Below are 20,990 nucleotides of genomic sequence, written 5' to 3'. Positions count from 1 at the left end.
TACTGCTTACGGAAGAAAACTACCAAGCGAGAGACTTTAAAAAAGAAAATTGTCTTACAGCTCGCGTAGATTACGTGGAGCGCATTCCTCCATTTTTCCTCTCCTCTTATTTTTCTTTTAATATCTCGAACACCGTTATACACGCGAAATAATTACACGGAGTGGCGAGCATCTCGAATGTGGTGCCGTGTTTTCGAAAAGAAGGCGATAAAGATGGAAGCGAGCGAGTAGGAATACGGTGCGCGCAATTGTGAGAAATAAGAGAAAGATGGCCCCGTAAGCTACCGGACGACACGGGTCATCTCGCTTATCTCGGGCTTAACCGGCCGTTTAGCTCGGTTGCACACACGAGCGGGACAAATGTACAGAGGTGATACAGACGCGGGGATCTCTTATCGACTCGGGCCCTGCGTTACCTGATCACCCACGTAAAGTGGCTTGTAGAATCGTACCGGTATCGGGGATTATCCTTGCCGGACGGGGGAATTGAAAAGAAGCCACAACCACGCGTTTTAAATATAATTGCGCGCCTCGAGAAAGGCCCACGCCTTTATCTTTTTTCTTCTTTTCTTTTTTCGCGTATTATTCACCGATGGAAAGAAGTATCGCGGAAGAAACGTCTATTTTCACAGAATCCAGAATATTTTAATGTGTCGACATTATATATAAATTTTCTCATAATTTGTAAATGTAATTTCGTATCATATAATGATTATTCTAACGTAATTTATGAAAATGAAATTTTTATGATTTTGAATATTCAAATTATTAAGCTCCTCTTTTACTACTATGTAGCGTATGGTGTCAGGACAGTGAACAAAGCGTCTGAGGTGGCGGTAGAAGATCCTAACGAAAGACACCTCTTGCCCCTGTACCGTTTTGCGAAACTTTTTCCCAGCAGTAAACAGTATGATACTCGGTTTCGAGTCCAAACTCGTCCAAACTCGTCCAAACGAGACGCGTAGTCTCATCCGGTAAATTACACGCGTCTGAACTTTCCGTGATGTAGTTGTAGACTAGAGATAAAAGACGAGCCACCGATTCCTTTTACGAGTTTTAGCATATTCGTGTTTTATCGTAATTCTTTTTTCGAATGGGAAATTTCAACACAGGTTAGAACCGGTGATGGATAAAATTTAATAATTAAAGTAACGATTAAATTACTTCAATAATTTATTCTTCAAAGCATAATAATAATAATGGAAATAATTGCAGTGCCAAACGGCACAGGTTATACGAAAAGTGAATCAATTATAATAACTACGAGTTAAACGTTATTCGAGCATTTTAATAAGCAATTACTTGAAGTAATTTATTCGAGATTTTTAACTTACTTTTTCAACTGGATTACTGTCCAACTCTGTTATTTTAGTCACGTAAAATGCGAGAATACCAATTGAGGAAATTTTTGAGAGAGAGATATGGAGATTTTTCGAGAGACATTTACACAGAAGAATTTCGGGTTCCGGCTCGGTCTACGACAGGACGAAAGTGTCTCTGCAACTCGACTCGCAGCGCCTCTACCCGTCAAATAAATTGCAACAATGGAACGAAGATCTGAACTGGCAACCCTGATCGCCACAAAATATTTGCGCCGCTACGAAAACTTATATATCTTTTTGCCTCTTTTTGTTGAGGATTGTTCGTTTGAAATATAAAAATGTTTTGGAAAAATTTTCCTTCTGATTAAAACGGGATTTTATTCGTGGACAAAGAAGCTGTCAAGTCCGGTTCACTTTCATTGCGTCGATAAGAGTGGAACGAAAGCCGGAAACACCGGTTGTTTTTCATTTTCCCTTTCGATCGATCCACGATGTTAATGCGTCGCGCACGAGATAAAACACGATCGTTGTTTCCTCGGCTAGGATTCTCTCCCCGCTCGTTACATTAATTACGCAAATGTCTTGATTATCGTACGGCCAATAACGTCAATATTGGGTCGTTGGCTGGTTCAGCACGCAGCTCACCAGGAACGTACACGCGCATTAATATATGCTTTTAGAGAGGGATCTCGAGGGCCGAAACGCGCCAGTTTACACACCGATAACGTATCCTCAACCGACACGATTAATTATCCATCACGCGTCATCGCCTTTTTTTTACACGCGTCTCTTTGAATTAAAGGAAGAGAATCGAGGATGTTGGATCTATGCGTTTTACAAATTGCTTCGACAAATGTTCGTAGTTATTCACAAATATTTTCTCAAGTCGATATGATATTAACATTTTGAAAAAATCAAAATCTTATTCAAATCTCAATTTCTCGAGTGTTTTTTACACATGAAAAATTGCATGCTAGATGTATCATCGAATTTACTCGATCATTTTTGGCACGCGCGATCAAAACACGAAAAGACAATTACATATGCAATTGTAAGTGTTATAATAAATATTGTTAACAGCGTGTAACATCGCTTATGACAATATTAACTTTTCGATCGAAATGAAACATACAACGATCGAAATTTCAATCGTCGAATCTTTATTTCTCGAATCTTTTCCACGTATATATATATGTGAAAAGTTGCTCAATCGTCTTGGTTTTGGCACACGCGGCTCAAAGCGCACGATTAAGTGTCCAAGTGCTGTGTAGATTAGGTTACGACAGCAACAAGTAACTTTTCAATAGTCGTTTCCAAACGTCAAATCGATATAGTTGCAAATAGTTGCAATTTTCGAAACGAAATTCGAAGAATCTCTCCTATATTTCCCTTCCCATGTTTCCGTATACGTAAAGTCGTTATCATCGAAATTGCTCGATTGCTTTAATAAATATTATAATTAATATTGCTTGTGATGATATTAACTTTTCGATCGAGATGTTTCTCGAAACGAAATTTGAAAGGAGGCGAAATTTCAAATCCCTTTCATGCTGAAAAGTAGTTAGTTATCATAGAAATTGCTTTCGATCGCTTTGCTTTTGGCACGAGTAATTATAATTAATATCGTTAATAGCGTGTTAACATTGCTTACGACAATATCAACTTTTTCGATTTTCACCCGAGTCTCGAATCTTTTACGCGAGAAGTCGCGTTATCGTAGAAATTGCTCGATCGCTTTGACACGCGCGATGAACGCGCGATACTTTATCATAGTTAATATCGTTAACAATATTGCGTTCGTCAAATTTTTTCCGCGTACACGAGGAAAGTTATTAAAATTGTTCGATCGTTTCAACACGACTAATTAATTAACAGTGGTGTAATTATTAATAGCGTATATAACATCACCTTCTCGAACGAAAGTTTCGAAACTCGGACCGTTGAAATTTCGCTCTTTCCTCTCCAAACTGTACACACTGAAAATTGCTCGATCGTCCTTGGTTTTGGCATGCGTTTGGCGAGCAAAACACGAGATAGCGCTGCTCGCGCGCCTTCGATCGTTACCACCTGCTCCCCGTGAATTTATGAATTGTTTTTGTTACCATCTGTTTAGCGGGCGAACGGCACGGATGACAGTTACGCTGGCCGCGATACATCTTCAACAGATATATAACGCAATTTATAATCGCGCTCATCCTTCCATTTCGAGGCCGCGTCCGCAACTAAACAATAGTTGCTCGACCGTGTTATTCATACGCGAAATTATACGCGATCGAACGTGAAATTGGCCGAAGTTATTTAAACGGAATTAATCAAAGGGCAAGGCGACGTGGAATTTCATGATTTCCGGTCCACGCTATTTCGATCTCTGGTTGTAAATTCAAATGATAAAATCTACGTTTTTCTTCGCCACGAAGATTTTGAAAACGAAAAATACTGAACTGAATCAGGTATTATATTTCATATATATATATATATATATATATCGACTTCCTCGATCTTTCTTAATATTTCTCTTTTTTCTTTTTCACCGCTATCGCGAACTATCGCGGCGAAGAATATAATTTTTTGAGATCGAAACGATCTCGTTGCGCTCTCCGTATAAATTGCAATAGAGCAGAGTGATTTAAAATTGAAACGAGTAGTGGTTAATCGACCGTACGTTATCAGTTTGTTTAACGAGCTTTATTATCCTACCTGTTGAGAGTTAAGTGCTGGTTGACTGGCGCAGTTTCTTTCGTGTTTCGACTCGTAAATGAGAAAAGGAGGAAAAAAAAAAAAATAAAATAAAATAAAATCGAGAAATATATTGGATAGATAGAGACACTTGTTTATTCTCTATGCAACATGGCGGACGGATAAATGTAAGGAAAATATCTTTGAACGAAGTAGGGAAACCAATCGCGAATGAATTCGATTGGACGAGAGTAAGAATCGAATTTTTAAATGGAAGACGTTTCTTTTCCTTCAGTTTCACAGAATTTTTCACAGTGATTCGAATAATAGGAGCTAACTCGACAAAATTATAAAAATATGTAAAATGAAAATACGTAACATTTGACAAACGTACGATACATTGGACTTTGAGAATTGGAAATGATATTCCAAAGAAACGGATGTTGAGAAAAGAATGTTTATTAAAAAGAAGTTATGGCTATTTGCTAAGAGATGTCCTCGACAATCCTAAGCTATAAATCAGATACGAGGCTTAAACAGTGATAATTTAACGAAATAACGATAAAAACGATGAAGGTGAAAATTATAAAATGAAAAAAGAACTGTGACTGAAAGGAGATAAAAAGATTGTCAACTGAAGTTAGAAATAATAATTATTAATAATATTTATGAATGACTAGATTGAAGAATCCGCTAGATGGCGAGCCTGTCGTTAATATAATTTTGCAAAGTTTCTAACATTTTGAATTTCTAACACTAATTACTTAATCTTAAATTTAATTTACAAAAAAAAACAAAAAAACTTCTCGATAATTTACAACGATTTAAATTAGAACGGACGATTGAAATCGAAATTTAAATATTTCATAAAAAAAATTCCCTTAAAAAAAGGATTTAAAATTTTTCACAAATTTAAAAATGAATTTCGTCCAGTTAATATATTTTCGAGCCATTTTGTCGACTAGTACTAAAAAAAAGTAAAAAAAACTTATCGACAATTTGTAACGATTTAAATTAAAACAGATACTTGAAATCGAAGTTTAAATATTTCTTAAAAAAATTCACACAATATTTCTCAACCATTAATTCTCCACCTATATACGCGCCATTATATTTGTTCAATCTGTAAGCACGCTTGAAAAAAAGATTTAAAATTTTAACGCGTAAAAAAAACAATCATTCCGTTTTCACACTATTCGAATTTAATATACACCGTTCGAATATAGACGGTGCTGCGCTCTGCTTCGTAAGGGCGTTAAAATTACAGCGCGAAACTGTGCCCCACTCCTCCCCCTCCCCCCTCCCCCCCTAGGGATTTATCGAGATCCCCAACCTTTCTCGAGATACTTATCCGCGGCTTGGAGCGGCGCGGATCGCTTCAATAGATACTTTTTTCCGCGCTGGGACAACAGATCCGCGAGGATCATTAGAGATAAGAGAGAAAGAGAGAGGACCATTGTCCGTTCGCAAACGTGACTCGTATGAGATAGGAAGAATGGGGGACAAAAGGCAGAGGAGGTGGAAAAGAAGGCCTCGTCGACTCTCCTTTTTTCCCCCTCCTTTCTCTCTCCTCGTTCCGCTTCCCTCGTCCCGGCAATTAACGGCCAACCGTTAATTGTCATCCGCGGTTTAATGCCGCGGCTTTAATTGGTCGCTTCTTCGACCAGTTCGATATTCCATCCTTATTCGCCGCTTTGTATAAATTCTTTATTCTCCTCCTCTCCCTTTTTCGTTATAAAACACACGGAAGGAAGGAAAATTTTCGTTATAAAGGGAGAATGGAATAAATTCAAATCACATTTAAGTCTCTTGTTCAAGTAATTAACGAGGCGACAAATTGCTTCTGCGCATTAGGGAACGCGAGGGAATCTACTTAAGAATCGCTCCACGATTTCTTATTGATGCGACGGAGAGCGTGTGTTATTTTCATCGAGCCGCGATTAAAAAGAAAAAGGAAAATAGGTGTTGCCTGCTTTGGAAAATTTTTGAATATTTTTCATTCCATTAAAAGAAAATAGATACGACAGAGGAGATTCTTCTTTCGTCGTTGTTCCGTGGTAGCGAATAAACGGTACGACGAAATCTTTCTTATACCCGAACGAAGAGAACGTTGTATATGTAAGGGTGCGATTCGCGTGTAAGAAAGAAGGAAGGAAGAAAAAAGATGAAAAAAAAAGAATGGAAACATTTTATCCATTCAGGAATAAAATAAAACGTCAACCGATACGAAATCGTATTATCGATACCGATCCCCGATTACGAATTCGAATAACGATCGAATTAAATCGTCATGCCGGGCATGCATTCCTATCGGCGTGATACGCATCGAATTATATATACCCGTGCAGTGGATGTGTGTTGAATCTCTGCATGCTGGATACTTAATATCTCTATAGTAGGTATAAAAAAAAAAAAAAAAAAAAGAGGCGATCGACGAATAGAAAATTTTCTACTATACCATATATTCGTCGTTTTTATCGACGTGGAAAAAATTCTAAGAACATTCGAGTCCAATTGGGGATATCGTTTATAGCGTATTTTTTTTTTTTTTTTTTTTTTTTTGTAAAATTTTGTTACAACGACGGTTAACAAGACCAGTTTTACGAAGAGATAAAATATTTTAAATTCGAAAACCTGTCGTTCCACTACCTCCTTTTCTTTTCTTTCTTCTTTTTCTTTCTTTCTTTCTTTCTTTCTTTTTTTTATCTATCTTTTCTCAGTTTGTCCTAGATGTTGATACTCTTTCGCCTCGTAAAACACGTCCTGTCCCGTGCAATATACAATTCATAGAAAGTTTCGAAGGCTTCGACAGGCAGTATTATATCGAGGAGGTAAGTTTCTGATAGTAAATTCTGCGTTTCGGGGACGTTTATGCTCGGTCGATAGGGAAGCTCGAACGAGAAATATAGCGTGGATAACTCTGCGAATATCTATAAATACATTTTTTGAAATATGTCAAACAAACAAACGGGCGAAATGAGGACAAGTTGTTCTTCTTTTTTCCTTCCAACAACGAAAAAAAAAAAAAAAAAAACAAGCAAAGAAAAAAAAAACGCGGGCAAACACAAATTCTTTTCTTTCTCCATTTATCTTTCTCGATTATTCGAATCCATCTCTCGTTGAAAGGATTTTCGTTTACTCCCTATTACCCTGCCTACCACTTCCTAATTACCCACTCAAGAATAAACATATGTACACGCGAGGTGATCGGATGGTAACGATCGCGAGGCACGCGTGTGTCTCGGTCGAAGATTGAACGAAGGAGGGGGGGGGAGGGGGGGATGAGAACAAGTGCGTGTATAAAAGCGCAGGATGTCGAGATGGGAGGGTCGCGTAGGCGGCTCGTTCCGGATTCCTGGTCCACCTCTCCACCTTCTTCTTCTCTTCGAAGCAGTTGTTTAGTCAGTCGGTTTCGTCCTCCCCCTCCCCCGCGTCTTCGTCGCAGTAGGTGCGTGCCTTTGTGAAATCGTCACTGCGCCGCCGACCCTGAGACGTCTCGAGGGTGGACGACGACTACATCGACTTCTCTCCACTTTTCACCGACTTCAACTCCTCCTCCAACGACCGCTAATTTGCCTTCTGCTCCTGCTCTCTCTCTCTCTCTCTCTCTCTCTCTCTCTCTCTCTCTCTCTCTCTCTCTCTCTCTCTCTCTCTCTCTCTCTCTCTCTCTCTCTCTCTCTCTCTCTCTCTCTCTCTCTCTCTCTCTCTCTCTCTCCTCTCCCCCCTCTCTCTCCCTCCCTCCCTCCCTCCCTCCCCCCCCTCCCCCTCCCCCCTCAATTTTATTTTCGAAAATTATAAGGGAAACGAAGGGAAAATATTTTTTTTCAATCTCTCTGTCGATAATTTAATGGAATTTAAAGATGAAATATTTTGCACGAAGTTTATAACTTTCGTATAAAAGATTTAATTTAAATTTCTTTGCATGAAGATATTTATGTAGAAATTTTTTTTTTAAAGAAAAAAATATTTGGTTTGTAAAATTAATTTTTTGAACTTGATATATTTGTTTATTATATCTTGTATAATAAGTTGAATAAATTTAATAGGTTCGTAATAAACGTAATAAATAAATTTTAACAATTTTTATATAATATTTATTTCAGCGTTTAAAAGAAAAATTTGAATTTTATAGAATTAATTGAATTGGATATTGGTTAAATTTATAACATTTCAAATTAAGCGTTTAAAAATTAATTTTATAATATTTGCATATCTAGCAATACATGTCTGATAAAAGAAATATTTTATAAATTATATTCTTAATTATACTCTCTCAATAATATTTATAAAAATTAATTAATAAATTTGGAATAAAATTCAAATTTTCAAAACTATAGAAAATGGAGAGGGAAACATTTGGCTCCAGTATCGATCATTTGTTTCGACGATGCGCATTTACCGAGACACGAAAGCGAAAACTAACTGTGCGAGTCGTAAAACTTTATACCAAATTCGAGCGGCAAAATTCCTAGGAGCGGAGATAAACTGGAGAAACAAGATGTAAGACATCGTAGACTATATATATGTATATAAAATATAACTAGGAATTCTGTTGGGAAATCTCGAACCGATGTTTCGATGCGTACGAGTTACGAATAACTGTTCGTAAAACAGGGTGGAAAGAATGGAATAAAAGAGGGAAATGGCGCGTTTAAAGATTTATTGTGGCAAAGCGTAACGGAATTTCACTGTCACCGATATGATATTCGAGATATCATTAAAACGCGATAAAACTGCCATGTATCGAGAATCCTTAATTTCAAACAAATAGTAACAAGAGAATAAATATTTAATTTTCTCTCAAACTTGTATCTTCTGCATATACACTTAACATTTTTGCTCGGTGAGAAAGATACGCGAAGCGAGATCAGGTTACGCACAAGTGAGCCACACCTTTGCCCAATTTGTCTTTCCACTTTTCGTTCTATTTACGTAATTGCGAAACCATCGATACATTATTTTTTCCCTATCGATTAAGTTATGATTCGATAGATTTGGATATACTTCAAATTTCATGTTAAAATGTGTAATTGGTTATAAGAATTATAAGAAACGGTTTCCATTATAATTTTAATCTTCGTCGAGAATACATACATGTAGGCGTTCTTTCGGTGTTAAATAAGTATCTGTCTAAACTCTTCTCCTAAGGTAAATTTGCTCGGTCGATAACCTGGATTTTTGGGGAAGGGATATTTGCTCAATCTTTTCCAGTCTGAAATTTATTTATTTATTTTGTTCATATCTCGTTAGCTCAACATTTTACGATCCGGTCTACACACCGGAAGATAAACATATTACGAACCAATTACTCGGTTCCGGTCTTTGTAATTAGATTTCTCACATGTAGATACAGTTGCTTAATTGGTTCGAATTATTCGCTCGATCCTTTGTGCGTCGCGATTGATATCCTCGCTGCAACATCTCCAATTTTAATTACACATCGTATATTTTTTTTTGCAAATTTAACATTTCATTCTTCTCCGATGCGAAAAAGGGAAATGAACGCGGTTAATTAATTCTTCCCGCTTTTTTCGGTACACTTTTCTATTTATCTCCCTTTTAGAAGAGAAATTTGTTAAAAAAAAAAAAAAAAAATCTCCGCTTTGCTTCATTCATATTTTCGTATCTCGTATCGGTATCCATCAGCGTGAAAAATTCGACCACTATGCGCGAACTTTTATCACCGTCAATATTTGTCACTTTTTCTCGCGAATAATAGCTCGTCCATTGTGACAAAATGGCCACACTCTATCCACCGTCGAAGGATGTTGGTCGAGACGATACTTAAAAGGAATATGTTTTCGCGAAAGATTCGAGGGCGCAATTTGTTAACGCGGCACGACACGTGGTTTTTGAAGAAAAAGAATCTATACATTGCTCTCCTCTGTTCACAAACACATAGAGCCAATTTAAAAGCGGAGCGATTTATCAGAAATTTACATTACATTTCGACGCGCGCTGCTCCTCAACCATTTACTTTATGCACGAATCGTATTATCTAACGATCACGGAAGACGTATAGCCTCGAATCGATAACTGGCGGAAAGATTAATTAATCTCCTCCTTCCAGTTTTACACCTTCACGACTGTGTACACACGCGCACGGTGGAAAATAATACGCAAATACAATTTCCAATGGCAAATAATAATCGTCCGTGGATAATAGCCGAAGGCGACACCTAGTAGGGTAGAGCGAGTAATATGGGAAAATGAAGAGAGCGATAAAGTATCCGTCGTACCGTTACCACGCCATTATTCAATCCACTTTCGGATATTCAGAAATATGATTTATGCACGCGGCCTTAGGTGCAAGCACACGAGTTACCCACGATTTATCGCCTCGCTACCAAAGATGTATTTCCATTCCTCTCCCGTGGAAAAAACTCTGCTCGCCGGGTTTAACGCGACTGCGCGTAACTCTCTCTGTATCACGTGACACGTATCCAGTTTTGTTCAGCTTAATTTATCCAACTGTCGTATCGAGTGCGTAACGGTCACGTTGAAAGAAGGATAATTGATCGTGAAGCGATATCTTGCGAACGTCTTATTCACGGGTGATATCGAGATAAACATACGTTCCGTTTATATGTATATATATTAATTAAATTTTGGTTAATGGATGGTGATCGGTGGTGACGTGAAACGATATCTCTCTTCGTTCAACGTGAGGTATAGTCCTCGACGCTTTTGAAACGTTTTCTTAATTAAATTTCACCGTTAAAAATACGTGATCCGCTATGAGTCCTGCGATGCAAGTTAAAATTATACGCGCGATTCATGCCAATGAAATATTAATATCATCATTTCATTAACCGCGGTCCCTCGTCGTTTAAACTTGTACAATACGTACACACTCGATCGAGCAAAGTTTCGCTTAACGTGTAGTTTTCATTAATCGCGCCAAGCGCCCCCACGCGACAAATACTTTCATTCTTTCATTTTCAACAAGTCTTGCGAAAAGTTTTCCCTTCTTAATTCCGAGAATTGAAAATCGAGGGAAGAAAGAGAACCTACTTTTAGAAGATGGAAATCGTTCAGCGCAGAGGTTGTTAATTTCGATAAAAAAGAAAATTTGAATAACTGGAATATTTGGAAAGTCGATTGAAATTTTCTTATCCCGAAAACGGATTTTGCCTAATTGGTGGCGAGAGGGAACGATAAACACAGGGCGCATGGGTTGGAGAGACAAGCGTTGCGCAACACGTCGAGAGAAATTTCGTCCGGCATTCTGTCATGAGTTTAAAATAAATTACCGCGATGCAGGCCGATGACCTGGCCCGCCCAGCACGTGCAAAAATCTTTTTCTCCCTCCAGCAGCTCGCCGCCACACGCGGAGCCCGAAACCGTCTCCAAACGACACGATCCTTTCGCCAACCTTTTCTCACAATCTTCCCGCTAAAAATCCATTCTGACTCTTCCCTATCGAAATCTTTCCTTTCGAACGACGAATTATTCCTTTCGAAGATAGAAAAAAAAAAAAAAATATTTCATATGAGTATATGAGAAACGTATATATACGTAAAAATATTCGAAATAAGTAAGTAAAATTCGATTGTAAACTCTAGGATTCGGAATGGAAGCTGACGCACACCTCGTAAACAGTCCGAAATGGAAACATTAATGTAATTCGATCTCGAGATAATTTTCCATACAGCCGGCCAACACACCATTGTTCGCCATTGTCCGCGCGAAACGTGTCTCACGCGTGTCGAGCCTCGTGAACGCGCACCACCAACAATAATAGCAACGCCCTCCCGCTGGGTGGGACAGCGAGCGCGCTTAGAATCGCAGCGCCAGTGCCCGTTGATGTTTTAACAACCCCACGTGCGAAAACTGAACGGAGACCGCGACACTTTCAACCCCCACCTCCCCCCACCCGTCCACCTTTTAAAAGAAAGGAGGAAGGAAGGAAGGAAGGAAGGAAGGACACGACGCTCGATTCGCTTCGAGCGAGCCTCTATCGTTTCGTTCGGCTCTACTGATCCCAAACGGCTAATTGTCCGTGTAATCGTATCGTTTGCGGTAAGGAATATGTACATAGTCGAAGAAACGACTAGAGGATCTTCTAAGAGGATCTAAGAGTTAATTTTCGCGCGGTTTCGCGTCAACGAAAATATACTATATATATATATATATTTCGTATGGTATAGTTCGATACGGTAGCTTGGGTATCGGCAACAAATGAAGACGAATGAAGACATCGTGTTACGCGTGTGAATACGAGTGAAGAGACTCGTTGCCGCACACCTTGCACGAGAGAAACAAAATTTCTCGATGCATTGTCGGTCGCGTAACTAATCTCATTACGTGGAAGTTAGAGCCTCGACAAAAGGCATTCGTATCCGCGCGCGCGCGTGTGTATAGCGTGTATAACGTGTATAAACGGAATAAACACGGTTCTCGAGAGTTGCGGTTAATTCGATAACGCCTGGCGAGACGCATCGACGCGTCTGCGATGATGCATCCCGCGTTCGCAGCCAGGCGAGGAACACGGCCGCGGGGCGAAGCAAACCTTCTCGCGATAATTACTAGCAAGCACGTTTCGTGGTCGAATGGGCCGGCCGGCCGGCCAGTCTCGAATTCGTGGCCCCAAGGTTTCGTGCCAGCCCTCTTCTTCTCTTCGTACTTTCGAAAGAGGAAGAAAGATGGACGAAGACAGAGAGAGAGAGAGAAAGAGAAAGGGGGAAAGAGAAGGAGGATCGAACAGCATTGCAAGTTGCAGTATGCACGCACAAGCCTTATACGGATGCGAGAAAGCGAGCCTCTCCTCTCCCCTCTCCCTCCCCTCGCCCGTTAACCCTCCGCTCACGATCCGGACCGTGGAACCCGGTCCTGGACATCAAACAGGACCAGATATGCCGTGTTGCGCCGCCGAACCGGTGTATGTACGCGCAGGACCAGGTGCAATCGACAGGTCGCCGCAACCATGGGATAACGTTCGTTTATTATCGATCCTCGTGCAATCGGATACGAGGTATACGAGGGCCTACGATTTTCCTCGGAGATTTCTTTTCCTCCGGATCACCGCGTATATATATAGTGTATATATATCTTTCTTCGATTTTTGTTGCGATTTCACTTTTTGTTTATTTTTTTTTTTCACTTTTTTTTGAAATAAAATTGCGATAATATTTCACGTATAATATAAATCTTGATTCGAATTATTAATTTTAAAGACGATGGAATTGAAATTGTATACGCGTGCGAATGTGAGATGTAACGAGTATTTCGTTAACACAGTGAAAACAGAATGAAAAGCACTATTTTTTTTTTTTTTTTTGGAAATAAATTTGTGACAATATTTCGTACACGGGATACAAGAAGAAAATGAATTATTTTTCTTAAATATAACGGATCTTGATTCGAATTATTAATTTTAAAGAGGATGGAATTAGAAATAATATACACGTACGTATGTGACGTGAGAGTTGTTAGTTGTTACCAGTATCCCATTAACACGTATCCAACACGTTCCATACAGTGGAAACAGAATGGAAAGGATTTTTCTTTTTTTTTTTTTTTTACACGTCCCATAGATAGATTCTCGCATCGTCTGCTAAATCCTCTTAAGCCTGAGAGAGAGAGGAAGGAGGGGGCAATAATAAAAGCGTTAAGGGAACGATAAAGGAATCCAAAGTCAAAGAGACAATGGTGAACCAAGTTACTAAATAGAATCTGTCTTTGCACCGTGAAGCTTTTCTATTCTTACGATGGAACGTAAGAAGAGAGAGAGTATCTACGCGAGATACTTCGCCAGGATTAGAACCCGACTATTTTCAGTTTGTTTCTCATACACGTTGTGTACTTTGTTTCCTCCTATTTATCCTCCCCCCAACCCCTTTCTTTTTGAAAGTTAGCTTCGAAGAAGATCGAAGTAATTACGTTTTTTAAAAACCGATTTTTTTTCGAGATTGGTAAAAAAAGAAAATTTTTACATTTTTTAAAAAACGTTCTACCGATTTTTTTTCGAGATAAATATTTCGGTAAAAATAATATTAGGCCGTTTTGGAAATTTGAAAAAAGAAAATTTTTTACATTTTTTAAAAACGTTTCACCGATTTTTTTTCGAAATCGGTAAAAAAATAAAATTTTTTACGTTTTTCAAAAACGTTCTACCGACTTTTTTTCGAGATCGGTAAAAATGATATTAAGTCGTTTTGGAAATTTGAAAAAACAAAATTTTTATATTTTTCAAAAACTTTTTACCGATTTTTTTTCGAGATCGGTAAAAAAAGAAAATTTTTACATTTTTCAAAAACGTCCCACCGATTTTTTTTCGAAATCGGTAAAAAAAGAAAATTTTATGTTTTTCAAAAATATTCTATCGATTTTTTTTCGAGATCGGTAAAAAAAGAAAATTTTTACATTTTTCAAAAACGTTCCACCGATTTTTTTTCGAGATCGGTAAAAAAAGAAAATTTTTACATTTTTCAAAAACGTTCCACCGATTTTTTTTCGAAATCGGTAAAAAAAGAAAATTTTATGTTTTTCAAAAATATTCTACCGATTTTTTTTCGAGATCGGTAAAAAAAGAAAATTTTTACATTTTTCAAAAACGTTCCACCGATTTTTTTTCGAAATCGGTAAAAAAATAAAATTTTTACATTTTTCAAAAACGTTCCACCGATTTTTTTTCGAGATCGGTAAGAAAAGAAAATTTTATGTTTTTCAAAAATATTCTACCGATTTTTTTTCGAGATCAGTAAAAATGATATTAAGTCGTTTTGGAAATTTAAAAAAACAAAATTTTTATATTTTTCAAAAACGTTCTATCAATTTTTTTTCGAAATCGGTAAAAAAAGAAAATTTTTTACATTTTTCAAGAACGTTCTACTAATTTTTTTTTTCGAGATCGATAAAAGATGATCATTTCGGAAATTTAAAAAAAAAAAGGGAATTGTAAATTTATTATTTTCGAAATTAACCCTTTTTTAACCCTGGAACGAACGCTGAATTTTTTTCGCCGAATTTTTGCCAATTCTTGCGAAACAAATTTTCCTCTCGATTTTCCTCCTTTTTTCCCATTTTCAATTTTCCCCCGGTTTTCGAAACCCACTTTCCTCGACCGATGTGTATAACAAACGATGCGTCAAATTTAATATCCCGACTAAGGTTGGATTTTTATCCCCCTAACCCGCAAATAATACTCGCGAAATAAAATTTCGTCTCGTTCGAGGAAAATATAAAAAAAAAAAAAAAAAAAAAAAGAACGAATCATCGAATAGACTCGGCACGCGGCAAATTTAAAACCCCGAATCCCGCGCAGATATCCAACGAAAACTTTATATCCACCGCCGATATTGTTTCGCATTACGCGATACAACGTTTCTTACCCTCCCTACCCTCCTCTCCCCCCTCTCTCTCAACCCGCGCCGCCATCGAATCGAGCCCAAGTCGGAGCAAAACCGAGCTGCACGCACCCCTTTCCCCTTCCCTCGCGCACATCACTACTCGCCGCAGTTCTAGCGGGGGAGATCCGCCGCTTCCCACTTCCTTGAATTTCAAATTTCAACCCTCCCCTCCTCCTCCAATCACGAGCATCTTCTGCGATTCAGAGCGCAGCGCGGTGCAATTTTCGCGTCGTCGCGAAATCGCGGGAGGGAGGGGGGGGGACGAAGGAGAAACGAGGGGCGAAGAAACGAGGAGGTATTAAAAAAAAAAAAAAAAACTTGAAAAGCTTTGGAAAACGCGAGAAGGTTTGGAACGTGTCTGAGAGAAAATGAGAGAAAAATGGGGGGAGGGGGAAGAGGAAGTAAAAGAAGTGGAAAAACCACTATACCGCGCTTTAAGTCGAGAGAGAGAGAGAGAGAGGGAGAGAAGCTCGATTCCCGCGGTTGTTCGTTTTCCCGCCAACACAAAGCGGCCGCGGCTTCCGTTTCCTCCTCTTCCTCCTGCCTTCCCCCACCCTGCCCCGCCCACCTTCAGAAATCCATCTTCGGAACTCGCACGGGTCCGTCCGATGCTCAAAGGATATATACTTTAACAAATGAAAAATCCGAAATTGCCCGGAATTTTCCTTTAAAAAGGGAGGGGGCCGATACTAGATGGAAAAAGAGATTTCTATCCGTTCTTTCGGCGATACGGATTTTAAATATCGCGCCCGATCCGTAAAGGAGATAACGAAGACGGGAGAGAGAGAGAGAGAGAGAGAGAGAGAGAGAGAGAGAGAGAGAGAGATTCCTCGCGGATGGGGAGAGAGAAGGAATGCTCGAAGAGGATGAATTTAGTAATTCAGCTACCGCCGGTGGTTTATCGTGGTGAAACAAGAAGAAAGAAGCAATGGTATGAGTAATGGGGAGGAGGATGGAGAATGCGTAGGAAGAGGGGTGGAAGGGAGAAAGAGCGTTCCAGTTGGCACGTAAAAATAGTAGTAATCTCGATTTGGTTTCGCCAATTCAGAAGAAACAACTGTTTCCCGTTCAATCCTGGTAGTTTCTAGAACTCTCGTCAAGAAACTACTCGATTCCGTCTCCCCCTCCCCCCCCCCCTTTCATGCGGTTTGAGAACGAGATAATTTTTGAAGTTCTCCCGATCGATTCGAAATTTTGAAAAATTTTAGGCACTTACCCCTTAACGCGTCCGCCGTTGTCGCCAAAAGGCCTTGCAAACTTCTGCTGTGATGATGGATCAAGTCGTGAAAATCTGCCCTGGCTTGATGTCTCAGTTGTTCTTCGGTGTCCCGGTTGCAGCACATGCCGTTGCAAGTTGCTGGAATAAAATTTGAACGATTTTAATCCAGCAGTTTTCAATACATCTTAAAAAGTTTGAAATATAGACAAAGCTACATATCTATAATCGCAAGATTATGATACAAAATTCAAAATTACATTATTCGTAAATAAATCTTCTCTCCAACAATACGTGATAAATTAATTTACGCAAAGCTTGTTACAAATTGTATATAAATAAAAAGAAAGAAAGAAAAAAAAAATCGTAAAACAAATTCTTCTCGTCGAGGAGTACGCGATAGAGAAAAACGATTTCAATAATCGTTGCACGTTTCTTTCCACGGGCCAATTCGGCCGTGACGCGAAAACAGCGTGAGAAGGACATCTTGCGGCCCGCCACCTCTCGTGCAATTACGGAACGAACGAGGAATCGCTCCGGTAAAATACGATGGACTAGCATCTATGTCGCAGGGGTCGTGAACGGACAAATAGAACGAGGCTAACGGGATCCTCGAGAGGTCCTGGCTGGTCGTTTCGACGGCTCCTTTTCGCCCCATTCTATAGTTTTCATCCGTCCTCCACGTTCCAGTTGCCACCACCGATCGTTTCGCTTTACGGTAAACGTAAAGCGCAATGCGCCCCATTTTCGCCCTGCATGTATGATTTCATCGATGATCACTCCGCGTCGCGTTCGAAGCGGAGAGGTTGGTCTGCTTTCGATTCTGGATATATCGTTATATCAGTTATGAGAAACGTTGCGCTTTTGAGAACGCATTGAGAACCTCGAGGTAAAGAGCTTTATCTTTGCTTTGATCAATCTTAAGGTTGATAAGAATATTTATATTTCGTGGTAAACGAGACGTTTAATAAGATATTGGATTGATTAAAAATTATTTATCGAATGAAAAGTGTTTTTTCTTTTTTTTTTTTCAAAGAATTTAAAAAATTTTGTCAAAGTTAAAAAAACGCGACAACAAGATAACACGAACAACAATGCTAAGCGTATTGTAATTTAATTAGACTTGATTAACATTGCACGCGAGAGAAAAGAAAAAAAACACGAATTAGTTTTCATAATCGCGATGCGCTTGTAGATTTGAGAAAAAAGTTGAGTTTATTGTTCAATTGTCGACAAGTGGTGAACGAATTTAAATTTAATTTTCAGCTAATGACGGAACAAAATTAATCTACAATTTTAATAAAGATAACGGACTTAATTACGTACAAGGTAGAGTAGTTAAGTTTATAAATATAAATATAAAAGTTAATTATATATGTTGATAAGGAAGATATGTTGATAGCGAAATAATATACGTTTAGATAATAAAAATGTTTCAGTTATAAAATGACGTGTAGCGTAACATTGTAACACGCATGCATGCATGCACCTATCGTTACAATATTCGCAAGGACGAGCACCAGACGGTTCTCTCAATTTAATTTCATTTAGGGCCACTTAAACGGTCGCGGTGCAACAACCGCCAAAATGCCACAAGACGACCGCGCACAACGTTCACGAAATTAAAAGACCAGATTGTAACCCTCCAAATCGCTTTTGTTCGAGGTATTAAATTCTAACCATTTGTCACGAACTAAAATCTTTTCACGCTTCATACATCCTTGTAAGTATCCATGTAAATAACTGCTAGAATAAAAAAAAGATATCAAAATTTACAACTTTACGATGCGTGTCGGAAAAAAAGAAAAAAAATTATCAATCAAATTTTACAAATTTCACACAACTTTCGAAATGTTTATTTAAAATTTACAATTAACCATGATATTATTCAATTATGCATTTGTATAGGACAGCGATATACGAGAGGCAGCGATCGAAATATTCTGACGAAACGTGAAACGCATTCGAAACGACCGAGGCCCATCATTTATCTCCACTGACGAATCATTCGCAAACTAAAAACTATAAATTGATGTGCGCATGCTCGAAAGATATCTAACCTCTGATCGAGAAGCGTCGAACAATAGAAGGACGATGAATCGTGAAAAATCGTGGCGGAAAACGTGGGAGGTTTTTTTTTTTCTCCCGACACCTGTTCATTCTGGCTGGTGCTACCTAGATCGGTCAAGGTATACTCCTAGTAACGAATACAAAAGGGAAAAATGAAAGAAAAAGAAAAGAGGAAAAAAAAGGAATGGACATCCAGGGACGACGTGATCTACTGCGACGTTACGATTCGAAGAGAAAACGAAGACGTTTGATGCGAGCGAAGAGCAAAAAAATTGTATGTTTGTTCTCCTAAAAATAACGCGGTTAAGGATAAGCGAACGAGAATTGCGACAAATTGTACGTATAGTGAAAATACGGATTTATCGATTCGAGTTTTCGCAATAATTCGCGATATCGATACAATGTTACGAGATCATTATTTCAATCGCACAGAGACGATTTTTACTCATATCGAAAAATTATATCAAATTATTATAAAGTATCAATCTATAATTTTAAAATTTGCAATTTGCCCTCCCTTTTTCATCAATTCGATGTAAATTGTCAAGCGCGTTCAATTTTCTTTCTTCCTTTTTTTATCCGCGGGTGAAAATAAAAATAATATAATATTGTAAAATATTCTCGCGATTCTACTCGTTTCTTTCTCTGAATTTTAACGAAATGCGGTAATGAATTTCAGCATCGCGAAACACATAATACATACATAACTCGTGCCATAACTCGTTGTTATTTGCATTGGCGAATTAATATGAATTAAAAAAAGAAAAACGAAAAAGGAGATAATCATCAAGCGAAACTAAAAAATTTTAATACCCGCGTTTGTCGTTTTCAAAGTCTTCTCGCGTTCATTTTCTTTAACGAGCGATCTTTTCCACCATTAAATTTCACCGTTCGTATAAAAATCGTACATTCGAAGAAAAAAAAAAAAAAAAAAAAATGCCCCCAATAAAAATTCCAATTCACCGATATGAACATTCCGTGTAAACATTCTATTCGAAATTCCTTGCTTGGTAAAATCTAGGGAATTTTTAATATTCGATAAAAACAAGTGCTAGTTTCTCGCAAAAAAAAAAAAAAAAAAAAATACTACGAAACGTGTTTCGCAACCTATCCATACGTGCTCGTGCACTTGCCTCTCTCTTATTTCATCCTGTTTAATTATTTCAAAATTATCTTCTAATTTATAATACCTATAACGCATTTTATAACCTATAGAGATAATATTAATTCGGGCGAAGGAAATAACTAGTTTTAACGATGTTTAATTCGAACGAGAAAAAGATGAAAAATAACTATGATATTCGATGCTAACCTGTTACAAAGTAGAAGAGACGTATACATTTACCAGTTTCACTGGGCACAGACTATACTTAGGACAGACTATACGTATATATACGCGCTATACATCGGCTCAGTTAATGTCGCGCGGGAGCAAGAATCCTTGTACCTGTACGACGAGTTCCATCTTGAATCGTTCGAAATGGCGGAAGCGCCACGAATAGTGGTAAAGATAGAAAAGGAGGGAAAAAAGGACCGACACCGAGAATATCTCTCGAACGGTTTACGATGCGTTGTCGGGGGGTGTGACGCGCGAGCCTACCAACAAGCTTTCGTTCTCTCAACGTATGGCAATTTTTTTCCAAGTTTTTTTTTTTTTGTAAAGTAAGATGTACCTATCCAACAACGAAGTAACCTTTCGATATATCCAATTTTTTTTCAAACAATTTTTTATGGTAAACCTAACCTCTCTCTCGTTTACAATTAGGAGTTAGAGTTTATTTTTAAATGGTCTATTTCTAAATGAAAAGGTCTTAAAAAGAGTCTATTTTTAAAAGGATACATATTTGGTGGTTTATTATCATCGTATAAATCTCTACGTAAATATTAAGTGAATTTTTGGAAATATCTTGTTGTGAAAAATTAATTCAAATAATTAGAAAAAAATTTTGTTCCCTATTACCTAAGAACATCTTTTAATAAAATTTCTATAAGTATATTTTGTATTTACCGTAAATATGTTCGAAGAAACATGTTAAAGTAAGAAAATTGGCCTGCCTCTTGTCTTTCAATATTTTCCTCTTTCACAAGCCACACCGGTGAAACCTAATATTTGCGTTAAACGTACACATACTCGACGCCTTCTTTAAAAAGCAAAAACATGAAACATGCACTTGTCAAATTGGCCGATACTACCATCCTCCAAAGTTTATTATTGCGTTCACCGAGATGTGAACAACGCGCATCAATTTCATGTCAATAAGCAGAGGTCGGCTGCGAAAGTGTAAAAGTTACCTTCACTTTTTCATCCCTGTACGGGTTCGTTAATTTTTAAACGAAGCGGTAAAAGTAAGAATA

General features: G+C 38.1%; 1 protein-coding gene across 2 annotated transcripts in view; it reads right to left on the bottom strand.

The window, feature by feature from the left end:
• dally (division abnormally delayed protein) overlaps nt 1-20,990 on the bottom strand; it is a 90,400-nt gene that overhangs the window by 66,651 nt on the left and 2,759 nt on the right. For both annotated transcript variants that reach the window (XM_003696322.4, XM_086904285.1), the window contains exon 2: nt 16,566-16,706. In XM_003696322.4, the coding sequence (XP_003696370.1) occupies nt 16,566-16,706 (141 nt within the window). The remainder of the gene's footprint in view (nt 1-16,565; nt 16,707-20,990) is intronic.

This window comes from Apis florea, unplaced genomic scaffold (genome assembly GCF_048593485.1).
Source record: "Apis florea isolate Af1SG1 unplaced genomic scaffold, ASM4859348v1 contig_2350_pilon, whole genome shotgun sequence".
Classification (NCBI taxonomy): Eukaryota; Metazoa; Arthropoda; class Insecta; order Hymenoptera; family Apidae; genus Apis; species Apis florea.
This window is presented reverse-complemented; position numbering and strand designations above follow the sequence as displayed.